Source organism: Miniopterus schreibersii (genome assembly GCF_964146895.1).
Source record: "Miniopterus schreibersii genome assembly, chromosome: 12".
Taxonomy (NCBI): domain Eukaryota; kingdom Metazoa; phylum Chordata; class Mammalia; order Chiroptera; family Miniopteridae; genus Miniopterus; species Miniopterus schreibersii.
The window spans coordinates 11,603,419-11,624,655 of record NC_138112.1 but is presented as its reverse complement, the minus strand read 5'-3'; the positions used below and the strand labels follow the sequence as shown (position 1 = coordinate 11,624,655).

Here is a 21,237-nt window from a genome sequence, read left to right as displayed (position 1 = left end):
CTTATAAAGTTTTTTTAAAAATCATTGCTAGTTTTACAAGACTTAAAAGAATGATGTAGGGCTAAAGTTGTTTTCTTTACTAGCAAATGTTTATTTTGATTTCATCAGACGCATCACTGCCCTACTTTCAAGCTTCATTTGTCCTCATAACCTTGAGGGAATTATCCACTCCCACATCTTCACTTTCTTTTGCCAAAACTCCATCTGCATTTCCTCCGTCAAACCGGCTCTGTCACTCCTGACTCCACTTAGCTAATCCTGCACCCATCCCTGAGCCAGGCCACAGCCACTTCCCTCTCTAGCATCTCTGTGTTCAGTCCACTCTGCTACCCAGTCCTTGCCCCTGGAGCCCCCGTCTTTCCTAAGTTTTCCCTTCCCTTTTGATGTTCACCATGACATTTCGTCTCACCCGAATCCGAAGAACAAATCTTGAACCTTTCCAAAACTCCACCTTTTCTCCTGCTCCAGCACCGGTCTGTCCAGTTCTAAAGCTCAGGTTCCCTTAATCCTTACATTCCTCACAATCTAGTATTTTCACTCCCTCCTGTTTCCATTCGCAAGATCTAGGTCAGTTATTTCTCAGAGAGGCCCTGCCCAAATTTTATTGACTTGTGGCTTCCTGTTCTATGGGCAAGCCGTAATCGAATGCCCGCAAAGGAGATTTATTAATAAGAAAGAAACAACCCAATCATCATTTGTTGGTCATTGGATATAATTTAACTCACTAATATAAAATTGTAACCAAATGTTAGAAGCAAAACATAACTACAGTGAGATACCAACTGTAGGCAGTAAAACCAGAAACAACTCATTTGAGAAGTTCGATCAGTTACAGTTACATTCTTCTCCTTCTAAAATGCGTCAAAAATATCGTTCCCTTTTGTGCCCTTCCTACTGTCTTTTCAAGTCTTCATTTGTGCTAATAACAATTAGTCATGCACCTTATAAGTTTATTCTTCCCAAATCTGCAGTTTCGGTAGTTGGTACAGACTAGGTACATCTGATTAAGAGTGAATAGAAAGACTCATTCTCTCTCAACCATTTTAACTCCCAAACTTCAAACAAACTTCAAATTTCCTCTCTGCAGACCAGAGTGCATCCTTTTGGCTTCCTGGATCACAACCCTTTATAATGAAAATATACACTGAAGTGAAATACAGGAGCCGAGGACTCAGGTGAAGAGATGAGCCCCTTCAAGCTGGGAAGGATTAGCACCACCTGGAGACCCTGTATACCTCTTTTGGTTATATGTGTGCTGGATCCTCTACTTCGAGACCAATCCGACTCACCCAACATGTTGAGAATGTTTCCAACACACAGGGATCTAAATTATACGACTAAGAGAAAATATGGAGAGTTTATTTACACTCAATTTTAAATCTGCTAGTCAGTGGTAGGTATCAGACCCCTATAGACGCCTTTTATTTAAGCTATATGTGAGATGTTATTAGCAGCAGCCACTATACGTTAATTGTTTTAGGTAACGTGACTAGGGCTTCATATGGATTATTTAATTTCATTATTTTAACAACCCTATGAGGTTGGTACTATTAGAATTCTCCCTTTGAGAAAAGTGAGGTTCTGAGAGGTCAGGCCTTTCTTTGCTCCAGGTCACACGGGTGGAGGGAAGGATTCATTTCCAGGCTGCTGGATAGCAGAGCCCATGCTGAGTCACTTCTCTCTACTTTTGACTTTAGTTTATTAGTTTATCAGTGTGCTGTATCCTGGCGGTAGGCATCTTCCGAGGCCAAGCTCAGGTCTTAGAGCTGCTGGACAGCACCTGGAATTTCCTGATACCCAGAGTCAGGCAACGTCCCCTGGGGCCCAAAGTCAGGGCTGAATTTTGGACTCGGAATCCCCCTCAGAATAATGCTGCATGCCATGGGGTTGCCATAAACAATGAAGTGCACTTCCCGCTCCTGGCCTGGAGGTTCAGACACCTCTGCACAGTAAAATCATGCCCAGATCAGTTTCCAGCTCTTGGGCTTCGCCTTCCCTCCCCGACTCTCTTCAAGGGCCCAAGCTCTGAGCGCACCACACGCAGCTCGCTAAAACACTGTGCGCTTCTTTCTAGGCCTCCGGATCTCTGCCCCTGCCCTTTGCTCTTTCCCTTCCTCTCCTGTGTGATGTCAACTCACCCTTCAGTTCATGTATCATGAGCTCCGGGAGCCCTTCTGCGGGCCTCCCAGGAAGTGAGTATATTTGCATGCGCCTCTGGTATGATAACCTGATATCAAAGTCGTTTACATTCCTTTCACTTTTACTTTTTCCCTACCACACATTTCAGTCCCCACCCTGATCTGAAAAACCAGGGATTTGAAAGCAAATGAATCAGGACCTTGGAAGTGGACCAACCTCTAAAATAACTAAGAAAGCACAGTATTCTTTGGGCCCCGAGCAGCTACTGTAGCATCAGCATATAAGAGGTTGACGAATATTCACTGAATTGAATCCTCAGACTACTCTCCCCACAATATTATTTCACACTTCCAAACTTGAACACATTTTTGCACACGCATTTACTACCAACTAGCTTATACTTGATAACATTACTCATTTATTCAGTTTCCAGCATACTTTCAAAGTAGCCTATCTCATTTGATCCTTAGAACACATTCGTGAATTAGGTAAGGATTACCATTCCCATTTTGCAGATGAAAAAACTGAGTCCTGGTGATATGAATAATAAATGGTAGCTACTCACACTCCTATGATCTGATCCCTAACCCTGTTCTCTCCACTAGGTCACTTTTTTTTTTAAACAAATGTCTTTTTAAAAAATTATTGATTTTATTTATTTTATAAATGTCTTTATTGATTTCAGAGAGAGGAAGGGAGAGGGAGAGAAAGAGAGAAAAACATCAACCTGTTGTTCCACCTGCGCTCATTGGTTGTCTCTTGTATGAGCCCTGACTGCAGATCAAATCCACAACCTTAGCGTATTGGGACGATGCTCCAACCAACTGAGCCATTGCTTTTTTTTTTTTAAATCCTTACCCGAGAATATTTTCCCATTGATTTTCAGAGAGAGTGGAAGGGAGAGAAAGAGAGAGAAAAGCATCAAAGTGAGAGAGACACATGGATTGGTTGCCTCCCGCACGTGCCCTGACTGGGGCCGGGGCCGGGGGCTGGGGATCAAGCCTGCAACTGAGGTACGTGCCCTCGGCAGGAATCGAATCCAGGACCCTTCAGTCCACAGGCTGAGTCAACTGGCTAGGGCTGAGCTGTTGCTTTTTACTGTTGTTTTGCTAACGCACGTATCTTCAAGTAGATGGTAAACTCTCTGAAGACAGGAACTTTGTTTTAAACATTCCATGTCCTCCATGCACACTGACTGATTTACAATGTAGCAAGGTAGAAAATTACATTTATAAAATTTCTGGTAAAGATTATTACAGAAATTGAGACACTGAATATTCATAATAGTAGAACTCAGAAAAGTGTGTGTGAGGTGGGAAAGTGTAATGGTTAGACACATGAGTTCTACAGAGGTCCAGACCCTGGGTCTGCCCCTTAGCAGCTGTACAACTTTGGGCAAGTCACTTCACCTTTCTGTACCTTAGTTTCTTTTTTGGTAAACTGGGAAAAAATTATAATAACAGCAGCAACAAAATCGCCACCTCATACGATGAAATAAATTAATAGTTGTAGAACACTTTAGAATGGTGTCCAGCACTTAGTAGGTCCTTATTGTTAGTCATTACCATTCTTCTGTGGTTTCAGAGGATTCCTTGGGAGCACTGATGATGCTTGCAGTCTAATGAGCTAGAAAAATGTCCCTCAGGGTTAGAGGCCAGATTCTCAAAATGCTGGCTTTTAAAATCTCAGTTATACTCTCAAACATGGTACATAGAATAGGCTGAACATAATGAGGCCTTTGAGCCAACTCCAATTCACTCTGCTGATCTTGTTTGCAATTCTGACACAACGAGACAAACAAACCTGTCACAGAGTAACCTTAAACTAATTGAAAACTTCCTGGGGCAGCTAAACCTGTAGAACAGCTACAGAAGCAGAAGTCTAGCTCATCGACGTTATCAAATGTCAACAAAGTAATTTTTCAAGGTGTTCCTGAATTTGTTCTGTGTCTGCTTTCCTGCAAAAGCAAATTCACCAATGCACTTTGTGGCTTAAAACCGCTCTTTCATTTCTTCTTCCAATTTCTGAGTGCTCAGGTTGTGCCAGGCAGTGAGGATACACAGGTGGGCAGACAGTCCTGGCCTCAAGGAGCCCACACTGGCCCAGAGCGGTAAGAATATTGGAGGCGTGTTTCTAGGGGTCCAGAGCTGGCATATCACCTAACAGTAGGCCTCACAAAAATTCGTTCAGAGTTGAGGCGTGATCCAGTGGCCAAGGCCATATGTTTTGTTTCTATTCTCACTGATGGTGACCACTTTGACCCTGGATTCCTCACCAGATGGTTCTCAACTGGCACCAATTTGCTCCTTACGGAACACTTGGCAATTTCTGGAGATTAAAAAAAATTTTTTTTAAATTTTTTTTTGGTTTGTTTTAAATATATCTTTATTGATTTCAGAGAGAGGAAGGGAGAGGGAGAGAGAGAGATAGAAACATCAATGATGAGACAGTCATTGATCAGCTGTCTCAAGCCCTCAACCCGGGCATGTGCTCTGACTGGGAATCGAACCTCGATCTCCTGGATCCTAGGTCGATGCTCAACCGCTGAGCCACTCTGGCTGGGCTGGAGATTTTTTAAAAGTATTTTTATTGATATTTTAGAGAGAGAGAGGGAGAGAGAAACAGAGAGAAACATAGATGGGCTGCCACCTGCATGCCCCCTACCGGGGATCTAGGTGGCAACCCAGGCATGTGCCCTGACCGGGAATGGAACCGGCAACCTTTCGGTGCACGGGACAACGCCCACCCAACTGAGCCACACCAGTCAGGGCTGGAGATATTTTTGATTGTCACAATTGAATGGAGAACTCCTGCTATCTAGTAGGTAGAGGCCAGGACACTATTAAACATCCTACAATACACAGGACAGCCCCACAACAGAGAATTATTCAGCCGAAAATGGCAATAGCACCGAGGTTGAGAGAAACTCTGAGCTACATGTCTCTTAAGTTTCTCTCTGTTTTCTCAAACCCTTTGTAAACTGAAGCAAATGTTTAAATAGCAGCTTTCTTCTCTTTTAACTGGAAGGTTATCTAATAATGTAGTACAATCTCCTATAAAACACCAGAATCCTTTTTGCACCATTCCTGCCAGGCTGCCAACCAAGTGATGGGAAGTTCATTACCTTGAACCTTAGCAAGAGGCAGGCGTAAGGGGCTAGGACTTCCAGGAATAAGTAATAGAAATCTACATATCATACAAAATCTTTGTTTTAGACAGCAGTTTCATTATTTTCTCCCTCCCACTTTTTATAAAAGTTATTAACCGGGATCAACAGTCAGCGGTAGGAGTTGCCTTTATTTTCCCCGAGCTTGATCACTACTCTAAGGAAAAGCGCGAGAACAGGTGCATCCCTGAGCAGGACGCCGTCCTCTCAGAGAGTAACGCTCTGCGCTTGCCACCTCAGTCCACCGCTCCCTTACAGGAGAGTCCGCAGCTGGGGCTCGGGTACAAAAAGGGCTTTGGGGCTCACGCAGCTGAAGGCATTATTAACGTCTGGCTGTGGCGTTACAGAGACCCAGATTTCCTAATCCTGGCTCTATCACTGACCTTGAGTATGACCTTTAAATTCTCTAAAGCTCAGTTTCCTCATCTTTAAAATGGGGATTTTGCACATTTCCTCTGGGGATGAAATGAAATGACCTCTGTCAAGTGCCTGGATGAGAGCAAGTTCTCCATTAGAGTGTGGCAGCTGGAGCTGGTGCCTTGGTTGGGGCTCAAGCACACAGAGGAGAGATAGGGTTCAGTGTCACCCAGAAAGGAGGAAAGAAGTAGCATTACTCTGGAGGAGAGAGGGGGCTCATTTTGTTTTTCCAGGGCCTCTGTTTATATGCATTCCTCGCCAGAATTCCACCCCATGCTTTTTTTTTTAAAATATGTTTTTATTGATTTCAGAGAGAGGAAGGGAGGGGGAGAGAGAGAGATAGAAACGTCAATGACGAGAGTCAGTGATCGGCTGCCTCCTGCACGCCCCCTGCTGGGGATCGAGCCCGCAACCCGGGCATGTGCCCTGACCGGGAATCGAACCACGATCGCCTGGATCCTAGGTTGATGCTCAACCTCTGAGCCATGCTGGCCGGGCTACCCCATGCTGTTTACAAAAAAATAAACAAAAACAAAAGAGAGAGAAAGAGAAAGGTAGGTACCAGTACTAAGGCCACAACGAACTGAGGAATACCTGTACCCTTCTCCTGCCCTCAGATCTCTTCCACGGTTCTCATTCTTTCATCTCCAAACCACCAGAGTTACAAAGAAAGACGTAGGCATGGGTAGAACCAAAGTCAAGACCGTGAAAAAACAAGAAACAGAAAACGGACAGCTTCTCAATCTTGTGAGCTTATGAACACAGAGATCGATTTAAGTCTAAGCCTTTGAGAGAGTCACGTCAGGTCAGTGCCCTCATGGGTACTTGTTTGGGCCAAATGCGCCTCACCGATCAGTGGCTTCCTCTTTGAATACAGATGATGATCTTACCCAGAAAAGGTCCAGCCCGGACCCACACGGGCTTGCAAAAGTGGCGGGGATGCCTCTTTGTCTCTTCCTCTGCCCAACGCTTTAGCGCTGCGGGGGGGGGGGGGGACATGCGGTAAAATATCAGATGCCACCGATGGTGGGAGTGGACACCCAGCGGCCTGGCTCCTTCCTGGCAGAGTCTGCCGTGTGAGCGTTTCAGGGCCAGGGCCAACGGGAAGCCAACCACAAATGGAAAACTTGGAACTCCCTAGGAGCAATCTAAGCTTAAGTAAATGGAAAGCTGAGCCAGAAAGAATCCTGCTTAAATAGGTAGCCGGCCAGGGAGTGCATTAATTCTGAATTCCTTAGCATAACCTTTAGCTTCCCGTTACTTACCACGCCGGTTCCCCTCACAGGCACAGGAGGTCCTGCGTGGCCGTCATACCTGTGGAAAGAATTTTAAATCATTTCTTTGAAGACGTGCCTAACTTTTAGCAGGAGGAAAAACCAACAGCCATCTGCCATTACGCCCTGAAACCTTGAGAAGATACATTTCTAGTGCTCTGGAGGAAGACATTTCTCGGTGAGCGCACTGTTGAAAAAAAATTCAGAGACCTTTTCCCGTGATTGCTTAGGATGGATGTTTTTACGTCTTTGTTACTCAGGGAGCCGAGAAGAAATTACGTAAGAGCGGGTTTGTATCTGAACAGAGCATAAGACATTATAGCAAATGGTTACATGTGTTGAGTGCTTACTACGTGTGCAGGCACCGTTCTCACACTCCGGGCTCCTGTGAGCTCTTGTTTTTTGTTTTGTTAATCTTCACCCAAGGATATTTTTCCCATTGATTTTCAGAGAGAGTGGAAGGGGGGGGAGGGAGAGAGAGAGGAACACTGATGTGTCTCAGGGCATGGGATCAAACCTGCCACCCAGGTATGTGCCCTTGATTGGCAATCGAACCCACGACCCTTCCTTCCGGGGGCCGACGCTCTAGCCACGGAGCCACCCGGCCGGGGCTCACGTCAACCCATTTAAATACAGAAGTGGATACTGTCTACTCCCGTTTTACAGACGAGGAGATGGAGCTACAGAAGAGTTAGAAGATCCTGCCGAAGCTCTACATCAGCGGTTTTCAACCTTTTTCATCTCGTGGCGCACGTAGACGAATTACTAATATTCTGCGGTACACCAAAAAAATATATCTTTTTGCCAAACCGACAAAAAAGGGGGATAATTTTGATTCATTCACACCAGACGGCTACTGTGGTGTTGGCTGCTGTCATTTTTTAAATTTGACAGTCTAAGGGACAAGAGGTCAGTGCCCCCGACTAAATAGTCAGATACTGCATGTTGCAAGAATTCTTGCAGCTCACCGGTTGACAACGGATGCTCTATATTAATAATATTTATAAGTTAAATACTGCTTTTAATGCTTCCTTTCCCTACAGCTGTATTGAGCCTGCATGACTCCTACACGCTCGGCACTACTTTGAGTGCTTTGGAGGAAACAAATATAGGGGCCATGCAGGAGGCACGGGGCCCCGTCCTCCGAGAGCATTTATAATGGGAAAGATTAGATACGCAAAGAGCTGAAGTACAAGCCGAGATGCGATAAGAACACTAAAGAGATGTAAGTAAAATGCGCTGAGAATGCAGAAAGGGCAGTGAGGATTCCTGGGAATGAACCGGGGAGTGGACGGGAAGGGGACCCGGTAGGAGAGACGAAGGACAGCATGGGCCAAAGCCCGGAGATGGCAAAGGGCAGGGGAGGCTGGCAACCGGCAAGTAGTTCAGTTTGCCAGGAGCCAGGAGAACGTGCCAGGTTGTAAGGATTCTTCCCAGAGCCCTGGGCGGCTGCAGCCTTCCCGGTGCACCCACACAGCTCGACACTCACCAGCTGCCCGGGCCCCCAGTCGGATTCACGGCGAGGGCATCGGGTGCAGGAGTCAAGTTTCCGAGAGTGGCAGGTGTGGAAGATGCAACTTTAGAGGATGCCTGGGGCACAACTGGGACAGAGCGCCGTGGAGTGCCATGGTGTACTGCGAGTTTAAGGACGCATGCTCCCCGAGGGTGAGCAGAGCTGCGTGCCGTTGTGGATTTAGGCAGCAGGTGACAGGACTCAGCCGGCGTGGAGGCCCAGAGCCTCTGTGCCCTCTCCCAGGCCCTCGTAAAAGTCAAGTTTCTGATGCGAATGGCTTCCACTCGTGAGTCAATAAAAGCAATCGTGGCATCATGAAAGTTCTGCACAATCCTCTGGACTTAGTGCTTTCAAGGGATACAGAGCCACCTCACCTTCTGCAGTTATTCCTACTGACCCCACGTCTTAAAGATCTCTCACCTACATCCCCACTTCTCCAGCTCCACAGTTTCTCTCCTGGACTTCTCTGCATCCTTTCTTTATACTCTCCCTAGAGAAATCTGTCTAAAAATGCAAATTTAATCTTGTCGGTTTCCTACTTAACATCTTACAAGGTATCATCCAACATCTGAACGTAACAAGGCTTTTCTTTTATCTGATGAGCTCCCCAGCCAACCCTCCTGCGCCAAGCTTTTTCTCCTCTCTTCTATAGGTACCTGCATGCCAGACTTACCAAATTTATTCTTCCCCCATAAAATACTCTCTCTTGTCTCTATCCCTTTGCAGATACCATTCAGAAATTCCCATTCAGTAGATTAGACTATGGCTCAAGAATATTCTTTTTAAAAAATATTCTTTCCAGCCCTGGCCGATGCGGCTCAGCTGGTTGAGTGCCGTCCCATGCACTGAGAGGTCACGGGTTCCATTCCCTGTCAGGGCACATGCCCAGGTTGTGGGCCCGATCCCCAGTAGGGGGCATGCAGGAGGCACCCGATCGATGTTTCTTTCTCTCCCTCTCCCTCCCTTTCTCTCTAAAATAAATAAAAACATATTTTTAAAAATATTCTTTCTTAACTAAAACCCCTGGTCATTTCCCCCACTGAAGAGCTCCACTTGCGTGAACACAGGCAATTCAGACCCTCCAGGTCCTTCTTCCTATCCTGTGAATGAAGAGCCTGTTGATTCAAACTCAGAAATCCCTCTCAAAACCATCCCTCTCTCTACATCTCCCGCCTTTTCCCCCGTTAAGACATTTATCATCTCTTGCCTTTATTATTAGTCCCTCACCTGTTCTCCTGTCTCCAGGTTTTGCCCTCAATTCAGTCCATTCTCTATACCGGCAGCTTTCAACCTTTTCATCTCATGGCACACGTAAACTAATTACTAAAATTCTGCAACACACCAAAAAAAATTCTTGTGGCACACCGGTTGGAAATCGCTGCTCCACGCTTCTGCCGGAGCGATCCGTGTAAACGGAAACGTGCCACCTCCCTGCTTAACATTTCAGTGATTCCTGTTTGCACCCCGGTGACAGTTCACGTTCTTCTCTGCATTCAGAAGACCCTCTATCACCTAGGCCCTGAAAACTTTTGGGCCTCCTATCTCACCTTCCCATATCCCTTCTGCCATAGGAAATCAGCCCTGCCCCTGAACCCACGCCCTCGTTGTTCCTTCGCCCAAAACAGTTTTCTACCACCTGTTTGCCCGAACAGCTATCTCATCTTTGAAGAATCATTACACACTTTATTTTCCCTGGGAGACCGGCCCAAATGCGCTCCCAGAGCACGCAGAGCGTCCCCTTCTTAGCCCGAGCCTATGTTTCTGTTTCCTTTCTGTCGTCCTCGCAGGATGAAGGCCCGTGAAGCCAGGGACCGCTGCTCTGTTGCCTAGTGCATCGAACAGGATTTGTTGAACCCATGAGCACATGGCTCATTTTTAGCCTCAGCTCACCTGCGACAGTCTTCCCGGCCACCCGTCCAGGTGCCAAGCCGAGGGTTTGCCTCCACGGACTCTCTTCCTCACCACCACACCCAACGACCAGGCTCTCATGATTCCACCTTCCAGACCAGGGGTGGGGACCTCCGGCCCCACTGGCCGTAGGCAACCGCAGGCGGAACTCGAAAGTCAATAAATCTAGGAGCTTTGTTCATAGCTAATTTTTAAGTTGATCATTTTGTATGGCCCCAAAACGATGTTATAAATATCCAATGGCCCTTGGCAGAAAAAAGGTTCCCCACCCCTGTTCTAGACTATGCGTAAATCTGTTCTCTTCTGCCTCCCTCATTGCCACGACCATCTCAACAGTCTCTTACCTGGTCTCTCTGCACAAATCTGTTCTTTGAGCCACAGCTAGAGCGGTTCTCAGCCTTGGCACTACTGGCCTTTCTTTGGTGTGATGGTCTGTCCCATGCACTGTAGGCTGTTTCGCGGCGTCTCTGACCCCCACTCACTAGATGCCAATAGCACTAACCTTCAGTTGTGAAAAACAATAACATCTTCAGACATTGCCAAATGTCTTTTGGGGGGAAAATTGCCCCTGATTGAGAACCACTGAGCTAAGGTGATCCTTCTAAAATGAAAATATGATATTTCACTTCTCTGTTTAAAAGTTTTCCCTGGGCCCGGCCAGCATGGCTCAGCGGTTGAGCATGGACCTATGATCCAGGAGATTGCCGTTCAATTCCTGGTCAGGGCACAAGCCCAGGTTTCAGGCTCAGTGCCCGCAGGGGGTGTGCAGGAGTCAGCTGATCAATGACTCTCTCATCATTGATGTTTCTCTCTCTCTCTCTCCCTCTCCCTTCCTCTCTCTGAAATCAATAAAGACATACTTTAAAAAAACAAAAAACTATCAATGGAAAAAAACCACACATATGCACATGCACACGTGCATGAAATACACTAAAATACTAGTGTTTGTCCAGTGGGTTGTGGGTGGTTTTTATGTGATACATATGCATATATAAATAAAATAAACACATATAATCTATATAATGAGGAAAAGAAGTATTATTCAAAAAAGTGCTTTATGGCTCCGTGCTGTCTACAGGATCAATTAAGCCCCAGCTCCTTAGCATTGCATGTATGAGTCCCTGTGCTCTGAACTCTGCCACCCTCTCCCACCCCATCTCTTATCAGTCTCACCTCACATTGGGTCCCTGAACCTCGGTGACCTAGATGATTGCCTTTTCCAGACTCCATATTTTTGCTGTGTCATTTCTTTTTGCCTGGTGCAACGTCCTAACTCTTAATTGCTTAGCTCAGTCGTATGGGTCCTTCAAAAATTGGCTCCCTTCTTCCAGGAAGCCTTCTGGATGCCCCAGTCTGAGCTGAGTGCTCCTCCTCTATGTCCCCATGGCAGGAATACCGTGCACCCACCGTAGCACTCACCATATTCTACCATAGTCACCGGAGCACCAGGCTGTCCGCAGGTTGCAGAGGCCAGATGGCATCCCTGTGCGAATGCTAAAGGGCAGCCCTTCCTCAAGATCCTTATGGTCATTTGCCAGAAAACTGCCATAATAAATATGCGAATCGGAGATGTGACTGGCACTTCCTGGAGAGCCACGGGGTGCCTCCTGCCCAACCCTGTGCGGCAATCTGGTGATCTCTAGGAGATTATAAAGTCCTCCAGGCAAAGATCGGCTACATTTTCACGATGTTATCTCTAACGCTAAACACAGTATCTGATCCAGAGTCGGGCTTCGATAAAAGCTTGATAAATAAATGAAAGGGAAACTATCACCTGGCTGCCGGTACCCACGCCAGGAACTCCCTCAGCATAGACGGAGTAGGAAGCTATGCTGCGTGGTTCCCAAACCTGACCGAGCATCCAAATAGGCTGCAGAATTAAAAGTAAATTACAACCGAGAATAAATAAACGCCCCTGCGCCCTACTTCAGACCTTCTGAATCAGCACCTGGAGGTTGGGGCCTGATTACGGCCCATTATTGTTAACTTGCTGATGAGATTATGATAATGGTCCCCTGGGAACCGCTGGCCACCCAGGATGAAATTCAAGACCCTCCCCTGATCTTGCTTCTCTCCCTTAAGTCCACACGAGCCTGCTGTTTATCTGTGGACACCACGCCTGGTGTGGAGCATTTCCAAGAAGGAGCTCGCTTACTCTGACCTCTTCAGTCTGGGTGTCACAGATTTCTGCGTGTTCCAACTCAAGCAAAGGCACTCAACCGGGACAGGGGAAGAGAGCACAGCAGGACATCTGCAGTGCATGAGAGAGAAAGTCAAATAGCAACCAGCGAGAATCTAGAAAAATACTAATCTGCCTTTTGAATTTTCCAAAACAGTATTTGAACTTTTTGCTTATGTAAATTGAGGTCGCAGCTGGACTGCCTAAGCTGTGCACACCCTACGGACCAGGCAAATGTGGGCATGTTTGGGGAGCAGCTAGCTGGATCCACCAAAGCATTTTGCATCTCAGGGGGAAAAAATTACCCCAAAGGAACAGGGTTGTAGGGGTGCAGACACTCACTCCAGGATAGCGTTATCTCTAATCACACCTGTGGAGGGAGCGCTTACTATATGCTAAGCACTGTGATGGTCCTCAAAGGAAAGAAGAGATCTTAAACTTAATTGCACATGTTGCTCAGGAGCCTATGAACTAATTTCTTGTATTTGCACTTTGCCCAGTTCTTGGGATTACAACAGAGGAAAGAGTAGGGGGGCAAAAGTCCATATCCCTAAACTCGCCATAATGAACTGGTGGCACATGGCTGCACGGCTCTGTGGATGTGTGTGGACATGAAGGTGTGGCCCTCTTGAAGGAGCAACTTTACTGCGGAGCATGAAACAGAGCAGCATGTACGTCACCTACTCAGGGTGGGCAGGGCATCCCTGCAATCATCTGGGGGCTGGATTAAGAAACTAACAGCCGTAGGTGCGACTCGGCAGCCAGGAAGGCTGCATTTGTAAGCTCAGACACGCGCTGTTGGTTACTTGCTGAACTGCGTGGAAGGAATCTGTGGGGCAATGGAGTTACTGAAATATTGTGCTGGGGGAAGAGCACCATATGTCACAGGCACTAGATTCCTTGTAGCAAGACGTGAGGAGATACGACTTAAAAGGAAATGTCGAGGGAAAGATGCATGTAAAACGTATACTTTTCTCAAAGTTATTGGCTAGCAATACATAAATTAAAACATGAATAAAAATTATTTTTCCCTTTTTCCTGGGGTTGGGGATCACAGAGGGTACAGCATGACCATTTATATATAGGATTAAAATAATAATGGGGAGAATAGGGGAAGCGCATAAATTTGGGAGGAGAAACTTGACCTGTTTGAAGCAGAAATGGCAGAACTTTCTGCCTTCTTATTAATTCATGAGTCACTGTGTTCCCATGATTTTTTATCCACTGATAATAGGAAATCAAAGCTTCAACCGTATGCTTTTATTGGCTGGACCTTTCTAAGATGAATAAGTATATCTGGTGAAATGATCCCCCCCCCCCCCCGGGGAGAGTGACCCATTATCCAGTGTCATTTCTCAGTGAAGCCATAGCTTAAAAGAAGAAAAGAAATTTCTCTGACACTCAACTCTTTTAGGGCTGGGTTTTGCCTAGAGAGGCTGGTTCTCTTTCTGCGATTTGCAAAAGATCCTGTAAACTGCCTTGCTGACGCGTTTGCCAGAGAAGCAAGAGTGACCAAGTCAAACCTTGATGACTTCAGCAAGCAGGAACCGGGCAGGGAATGACTCCACTGCCCCGGAGCCCTTTGCCCGGTCCTCCCCGCACACTCAGAGGCAGGAGGAGCTCCAGAACCAGAGTCTGCATTTTGGAGGATGACTTTGTATTTTGAAAGATCAGAACTGCCAAGCAAAGCTCGGTTCTACTTAAGAATAAAGAGCCCCTTGGAACTGATATTCTCACCACAGAATAACACTTCCTTAACCATACACACTCAGGATTTACATCCAAATGTTTAGGTCAAACTGATTAGTTAAAAATAAGAAGGACATATTTTTACATTTTATCTTCTGAAACCTCCTAGGAGCAAAAACAGTGCCCTCGTGATATTTATTAGCATAACTAATAAATATTTATTCCCAATTATGTTTTGAAAGTAAAATATATTTAAAGATAGCAAATCCTGAAAACTGCTGTGCACACACACATACTTAAAACGATGAAATGTGTTTAATTTCTGCATGCTGCGTTAAGTTTCAGTTCACCTGGTTAAAAAAGAGCTACAAGTCATTTTGGTGTGCGAGAAGGATGGCTGCTAAAGAGAATTTTGCAGGCGTTTCCATTTTCTTTTCAGTTTCACGTATAACAAAGACACATGCCACCCAGAATGAAGAGTGTAGGTCTTTCATCTTCTTTGGTCTGCTCTTGCAGTAACTTGCAATCTGAGCTCAGAAATAACTTGTCCGTAGAGTTAACAGGTTTTTCAACTTTTCCTGGTTTACTGATGTTAGATTGTTCAGCGATATAAAACTCTGCCTCAAAGAAAATCACCTAAAACACCGATTACATCACCAGTCCCAGCTACAGTACACATTGGGATTATTTCTTTTCTCCTTAAAAGCAATTTTAGCTACCAAGGAAACACTCCTCAGTTTTAATTTCCCAAATGAGAGAATTACTTAGGTTTCAAACATTTTTATAAAAAAAACAAAACAAAACAAAACAAAACAGCAACTCACCTCTTTGAAGAGTATCCACTTGTAAGTGCCTCTGGTGGAGACCATCAGGGAAATCTACATTTTGTTCAGCTCTTTATTATTTCGTCAAAGACAAAAGAGCCTCCGGTGAAAGCTGGAAGCAAAGAGCCTTCCATCCACCCCAGAGGGGACGACAGAACTGTTCCCGGAGCCCAGCAGCTTCATCACACGCCCGCCAGCTGCTTGCTGCCTGTTGTGTTTCTGCAAGAGTGACCTCTAACACCTTTTGCTGGAGCAGAGCAATGCCCTCCCGACGGCTGGGCGCACACACGGAACACACTGCGTGCCAAGGCAACACCTTAAGAGGGTGGGAAGCTTTTCAACCAGGAAGGCGTGCTGAAAATATTTAGCAGTCAGCTCAACTGAATGGGAGCAAAACCCTGCTCGTTTGTCACAAAACAATCCAGCAATAGGATGAGTCAGGTTGGACAGATTTACGCAGATCTAAAGTAGGAACCTTCTGGAAACTATGCCTCCGCTGCTCCAAAAGCTTCCCCTCTTTCATCTTACGTTAAATTCTGGGTAACGACGTCACAGTGGTTTTAATTTTCTCTAGTCTCTTTGGCCAACTCGTTTAAACTCATTTAGTACCCCATCTTTCCCTGTGACCACAGACATACATACTCCCCAAGGAATGCCTGGCTCTATGTCCTGGTCGGGCGGTCGGAGAATTGTCAGTAATTATTACCTGGGACCTGTGCAGTTGGTGAGAAGTGGGATTTCAGGTGAGCCAAGTTTCATAAGGACTTTGTCCCTCTGCACGCTAAGTCCTGCTTCCTTTGTTAGTGCCTGAATTTAAATTCTAAGAGCAAACATTGAACACTCTGAACTCAAACAGGCTGCCGGCCTCGGGGCTCGGGGAACTAAGGAGCTGTCACATGACCCGAATTTGACTCACCCTTTCTGCCCCAGCGACTGGAGCTTTAAAGTCTCCTTCCTGGGCTTTCGGAATGAGAACAGGGACGCGAATGATGACCTGAAGCTCAGCCGGGAAGGAACGGACGTTGGGCTTCTTGGAGTTGGTATATTTGTAGACCTCGATGTTTGCAATTCCATAGGATCTGAAAGAATATGGTAACAATTCTGTATCACTAAATATTTCCAGGTAAATAAATCTCAGAGAACTAAGGCCTCATTCTCGATTCCCTCCTCTCTCTGTGGAGTCTGGGGGCGCACCAGGCATCTCCGTGCGAAGACCTCAGGCGCTGAGGGGAGTCCTGTACCTCTCGTGGTTCTGCTGAGTAGAGAAGATCCTCTCAGAGACTAAGGGGGGTCCTTCCATATGCACCGTGGGCCGCAGTCCTGGAACCCGTCTCCCACGTGTGGATTTTACTCAAACCGGCGGGAGGTGCCAGGGACCCCATTCAGTTCTCATGTTGCTCTTAACCCCCTGTCCTTTGGAAATTCTTACTTTAGTATTTCAAAACACAGTGATAGATATGATGCTACTTTTATATCAAAGAGAGTAAAGGAAAAGGAACTTAAGCCATTTAGAGTATTTATTCCTGTAAAAAAAATCTATCTCTATGTATATATATTTGCTACATATATGGTTTATATGTGTGTGGATGTAATATAAATATGTAGAACATATAGAGATAAAATATAGTTTTACATATGAGTATTAAAAATTCTAAGGCAACATCAGTGTAAACAATGTCCATAATACTGTAATACTTTTGGACATGCTGAATTGATAAATATTAAAGGAGTTCAAGATAAGGGGAAGCTCACCATAGTATATATGGGGTTAATCTAAATATCTGAAATGTGAGTCTTTTTAGGCAGATTTGTTTATTATGAGAGTTGCAAAATATCGTCAATATGTAAATTTAGAAATACTGTTACGTGTTTCTCGATGTTACTAATGTTAGGAACATATAAGCAAAAGCAGTCAATGTGACTATGGGTAGGAAGATACTTTATACTGTTACAGTATTTTATAATTTCTAATGCACTTTGTTATCCTCACTACAGTCCTGTGAGAGGTTTTATTATCCTCATTTACAGATTAAAAAAATAAGTGATTGGTGAAGGTAAGCGAAATGCTGGGAGTCACATAGTTAGATGTCAGAAGAAGGCATTTACTGGAGCTCACAGGGTTTAAGTTACCAAAGTCCCAGAAGGGTGGCAGCTCCTCTACCACCTTCCCCCTCCCCTCCCCACCCTTCCTCTGTCTCCCCCTCCTCCTGCATCATCCCCACACTTATTTAAGCGCTTACTGTGTTCCAGTTCAGTAGTTAATACATATAATTTTATTGAATTCTCACAACCACCCTATGAGGCAGGAATTATCAAATCCACTTAAAGGTGAGAAAACTGAGGCTTCTAGAGAATAAATAACTTGAATAGAGTCCCATGGATTCTGATAGAATAGAGAATATACACAGAGACAGAGTGGAGATTTGAATCCAGGACTTTAAAAAATATTGATGTCTGTGTTCTTAACCACTAAACTACGCCTGATTCTAAAAACATACACCCCAGACATTATGGCACATTTTCAGTTCGCTCTTTTTGTTGTGTGCGTTATGAAACTTTTGTAACATATTATTTCAAAATAGTCCTAAACACAGATTGGTTAAGTTGGAGAGCCAGTGAGCCATGATCTACAATACTGTGCCATAAGAAAAAAAAATTAGAAGTAACTATTTTTTCTCACCATTTTCTGCCATCCCCTTCCTTAGCCGGTATGTGAGGGGTTGTTTTAACATTTGGCTAACATCTGTTTCATTGCAAAACTTTTTCCTTTGAATTTCTTCAAACCATTCACCGGTCACTCCTTGAAGCCATCTGATATCCCTCTTCGTCTTCTGGAGCTTGCTGAAATAAAGAAAAACATCAATATACCCTTTAAAGTCTTCACGTCAAGTGGAAACTAGTGTGATGGGCTCAACTTTACCTAACGGAGAAGCTCTGTAAACGATATGTCGGGGGGGGGGGGGGCGGGCTGGCTGTAGTCAGAATTTCTTTTTCACGATTGTGTAGATACATTAGCTGCATTCTTCCAAATACAATAACAGTCCAAAAGTTTTTGTATTTCAAATAATCAAATCCGTGAGGACAACCTGAATTGAACATTGTACAAACCTGGCCTAATAACACAATTGAATGACAGATGTTTTAATGACATGTTGAAACTAGAATATTCTAGTTCTGACCATTCATTCATTCATTCATTCATTCATTCATTCATTCATTCATGTTTATTGAGCAACATTCATGTACCCGTCCCTGTGTAGGCAAAGGGGATTCAATAATGAATGTAACAGAGGGGGGTTTTACTTGCCCATCCAGTGGTCAAAGATAAAAGCTTACACGCAGCTTTTGTTGAACGTAAGTGGTCTTAGATAATGGAATTCTTTAAACACAAAAACACAAAAGCTCATGAATGAGCACAGGGCTAATGCTCAGGTAGTAAGAAACCGTAATTTGAGATAGACAAGGAAATCCAAGCGCAAATGCGTCTGCCCCCCACTTTCAGAATACAAGAACTGAAATTCTATCATCACTTCTTCCCTCTCCCCTACCGTGTCTGCTCAGTCCGCTTTCAAATGAAAAGCTGCTCTAAGTCCTTAATTAAATCATTGGTTGTGATGGTTTTTATTTTTTTGTTTTTAAATTACAGTTGATGTACAATATTATATTAGTTTCAGTGGTACAGCCTCATGATCAGACATTTATATAACTTACGAAGCGATCATCCCGATAAATCTAGTACCCACCTGACACCATACATAGCTATTACGCTATTATTGATTATATGGCCCAGGCTGTACTTTACATCCTTATGACTGCTCTGTAACTACCAGTTTGTACTTCTAAATCCCTTCACCTTGTTCACCCAGCCCACCAACCCCTCTCCCATCTGGCAACTGTCAAAATGTTCTCTGTATCTATGGGTCTGTTTCTGTTTTGTTTGCTTGCTTGTTTTTTAGATTCCACATATAAGTGAAATCATCTGGCATTTGTCTTTCTCTGTCTGACTTATTTCACTTAACATAATACCTTCTAGGCCCAACTATGTTGTTGCAGATGCAACATTTCATTCTTTTTTATGGCTGAGTCCTATTTCATTGTTCACCTATGGGTGGACACTTACGTTGCTTTCATATCTTGGCCATTGTAAAGAACGCTGCAATGAGCATATGGATGTATATGTTTTTTATTTATTTAGTGTTTTGGGTTTCTTTGGATAAATACTCAGAAATGGAGTTGCTGAGTCGTTCTTTGTTTCTTGTTATAGCCTTTGGTTTTTTGTTTGTTTGTTTTGTTGTTGTTGTTTTTTAAATATATCTTTATTGATTTCAGAGAGGAAAGGAGAGGGAGAGAGAGAGATAGAAACATCAATGATGAGAGAGTCACTGATTGAGCCCGCAACCCGGGCATGTGCCCTGACCAGGAATCAAACCCAGATTGCCTGGATCCTAGGTTGATGCTCAACTGCTGAGCCACGCCTGGCCGGGCTAGCCTTTGTTTTAAGTCTATTTTGTCTGACACAAGTATTGCTCCTCCAGCTTTTGTTTTGTTTTGTTTTCATTTTCATGAAATATCTTTTCCATCCCTTTCAGTTTGTTTGTCTTTTGATCTGAAGTGAGTCTCTTAAAGACAGCATATATAAAGGTCTTGTTTTTGTTTTTTTTTAACTTTTTTAAAAAATATATCTTTATTGATTTCAGAGAGAGGAAGGGAGAGGGAGAGATATAGGCACATCAATGATGAGAATCATCGATCGGCTGCCTCCTGCACGCCCCCTACTGGGGATCGAGCCTGAAACACGGGCATGCGCCCTGACCGGGAATCGAACCGTGATCTTCTGGATCCTAGGTCGATGCTCAGCCGCCCAGCCACGCTGGCCAGGCTGTAAGGGCCTTGTTTTGTTATCCATTCAGTCACTATATCCATCCAGTCTTTTGATTGGAGCATTTAATCCATTTGCATGTAAAGTAATTGCTGGTAAAGAGATATTTACTGCCATCTTATTATTCATATTTTTGATACTTTCTCATCTTCCTCTCTTCTTTTTAATCCCCACTCAAAGATATATATATATTTTAGTTGATTTTCAGAGAGGAGGGGAGAGAGAGACTGAGAGAGAAACATCAGTCGATTGCCTCTTGCACGCACCCTGATGGGGGATCAAACCCTCAACCTAGGTACGTGCCCTGACTGGAAGGCGAACCTGCAACCTTTTGGTGTACGTGACGATGCTCCAAACAAATAAGCCACCTGGCCAGGGCTTTCTTCTTCTTAAAGAAGACCCTTTAACATTTCTTGTAATGCTGGTGTGGTGGCGATGAACTCCCTCAGCTTTCTCTTGTCTGGGAAGCTCTTTATCTGACCTTCAACAGTAAATGATAGCTTTGCTGGGCAGAGTAATCTTGGTTGCAGGTCCTCGCTTTTCATCACTTTGAAGGTTTTGTGCGAATCTCTTCTGGCCTGCAAAGTTTCTGTTGAGAAATCAGCTGACAGTCGTATGGGAACTCCCTTGTAGGTAACGAACTGCTTTTCTTTTGCCCCTTTTAAGATTCTCTCTTTGTCTTTAACTTTTGGCATTTTAATTATGACATGTCTGGGTGTGGGCCTTGTTTGAGACTCTTAAGTGCTCCTGGACTTGCATGCCTAGTTCTTTCACCAAGTTATGGAAGTTTCCATCATATTTTTTCAAATAGGTTTTCAATTTCTTGCTCTCTCTCTTCTTCTTCTGTCCCCATGATGTGAATATTGGAAGACCTGAAGTTGTCCCAGAGGCTCCTTGCACTATCCTCATTTTTTTGGATTCTTGTTTCTTTTTGCTGTTCTGACTGGGTGTTTTCTGCTTCCTTACATGTAAAACCTCTGATGTGACCCTCTGCTTCATCTAGTCTACTTTTGATTCCCTATAATTTATTCTTCATTTCAATTGGTGTATTCTTTATTTCAGAGTGGTTCTTTTTTATGGTTTCCACATCCTTTCTTATGCTGTTGCAGTTCTCACTAAGTTTCTTGAGCATCCTTATAACCGCTGGAAACTGTTTCTTTGTCTCCTTGTTTTGGCTCCTTCCCTGTGTTTGTTTCTACGTATTAGGTAAACCTGCTACATCTCCCAAACTTGCTAGAGTGGCCTTATG

At 44.5% G+C, this 21,237-nt stretch overlaps 1 protein-coding gene across 4 annotated transcripts in view; it reads right to left on the bottom strand.

The window, feature by feature from the left end:
* EXPH5 (exophilin 5) overlaps positions 1 to 21,237 on the bottom strand; it is a 68,424-nt gene that overhangs the window by 10,270 nt on the left and 36,917 nt on the right. For 3 of the 4 annotated variants that reach the window (XM_081153338.1, XM_081153337.1, XM_081153339.1), the window contains exons 2-4: positions 17,790 to 17,950; positions 16,026 to 16,188; positions 6,988 to 7,036 (exon numbers count right to left, since the gene is read on the bottom strand). In XM_081153338.1, coding sequence (XP_081009464.1) covers positions 6,988 to 7,036; positions 16,026 to 16,188; positions 17,790 to 17,950 — 373 coding nt within the window. Of the gene's footprint in view, positions 1 to 6,987; positions 7,037 to 15,109; positions 15,330 to 16,025; positions 16,189 to 17,789; positions 17,951 to 21,237 lie in introns of those variants that run through there. The other variant, XM_081153340.1, reaches the window with a different exon arrangement.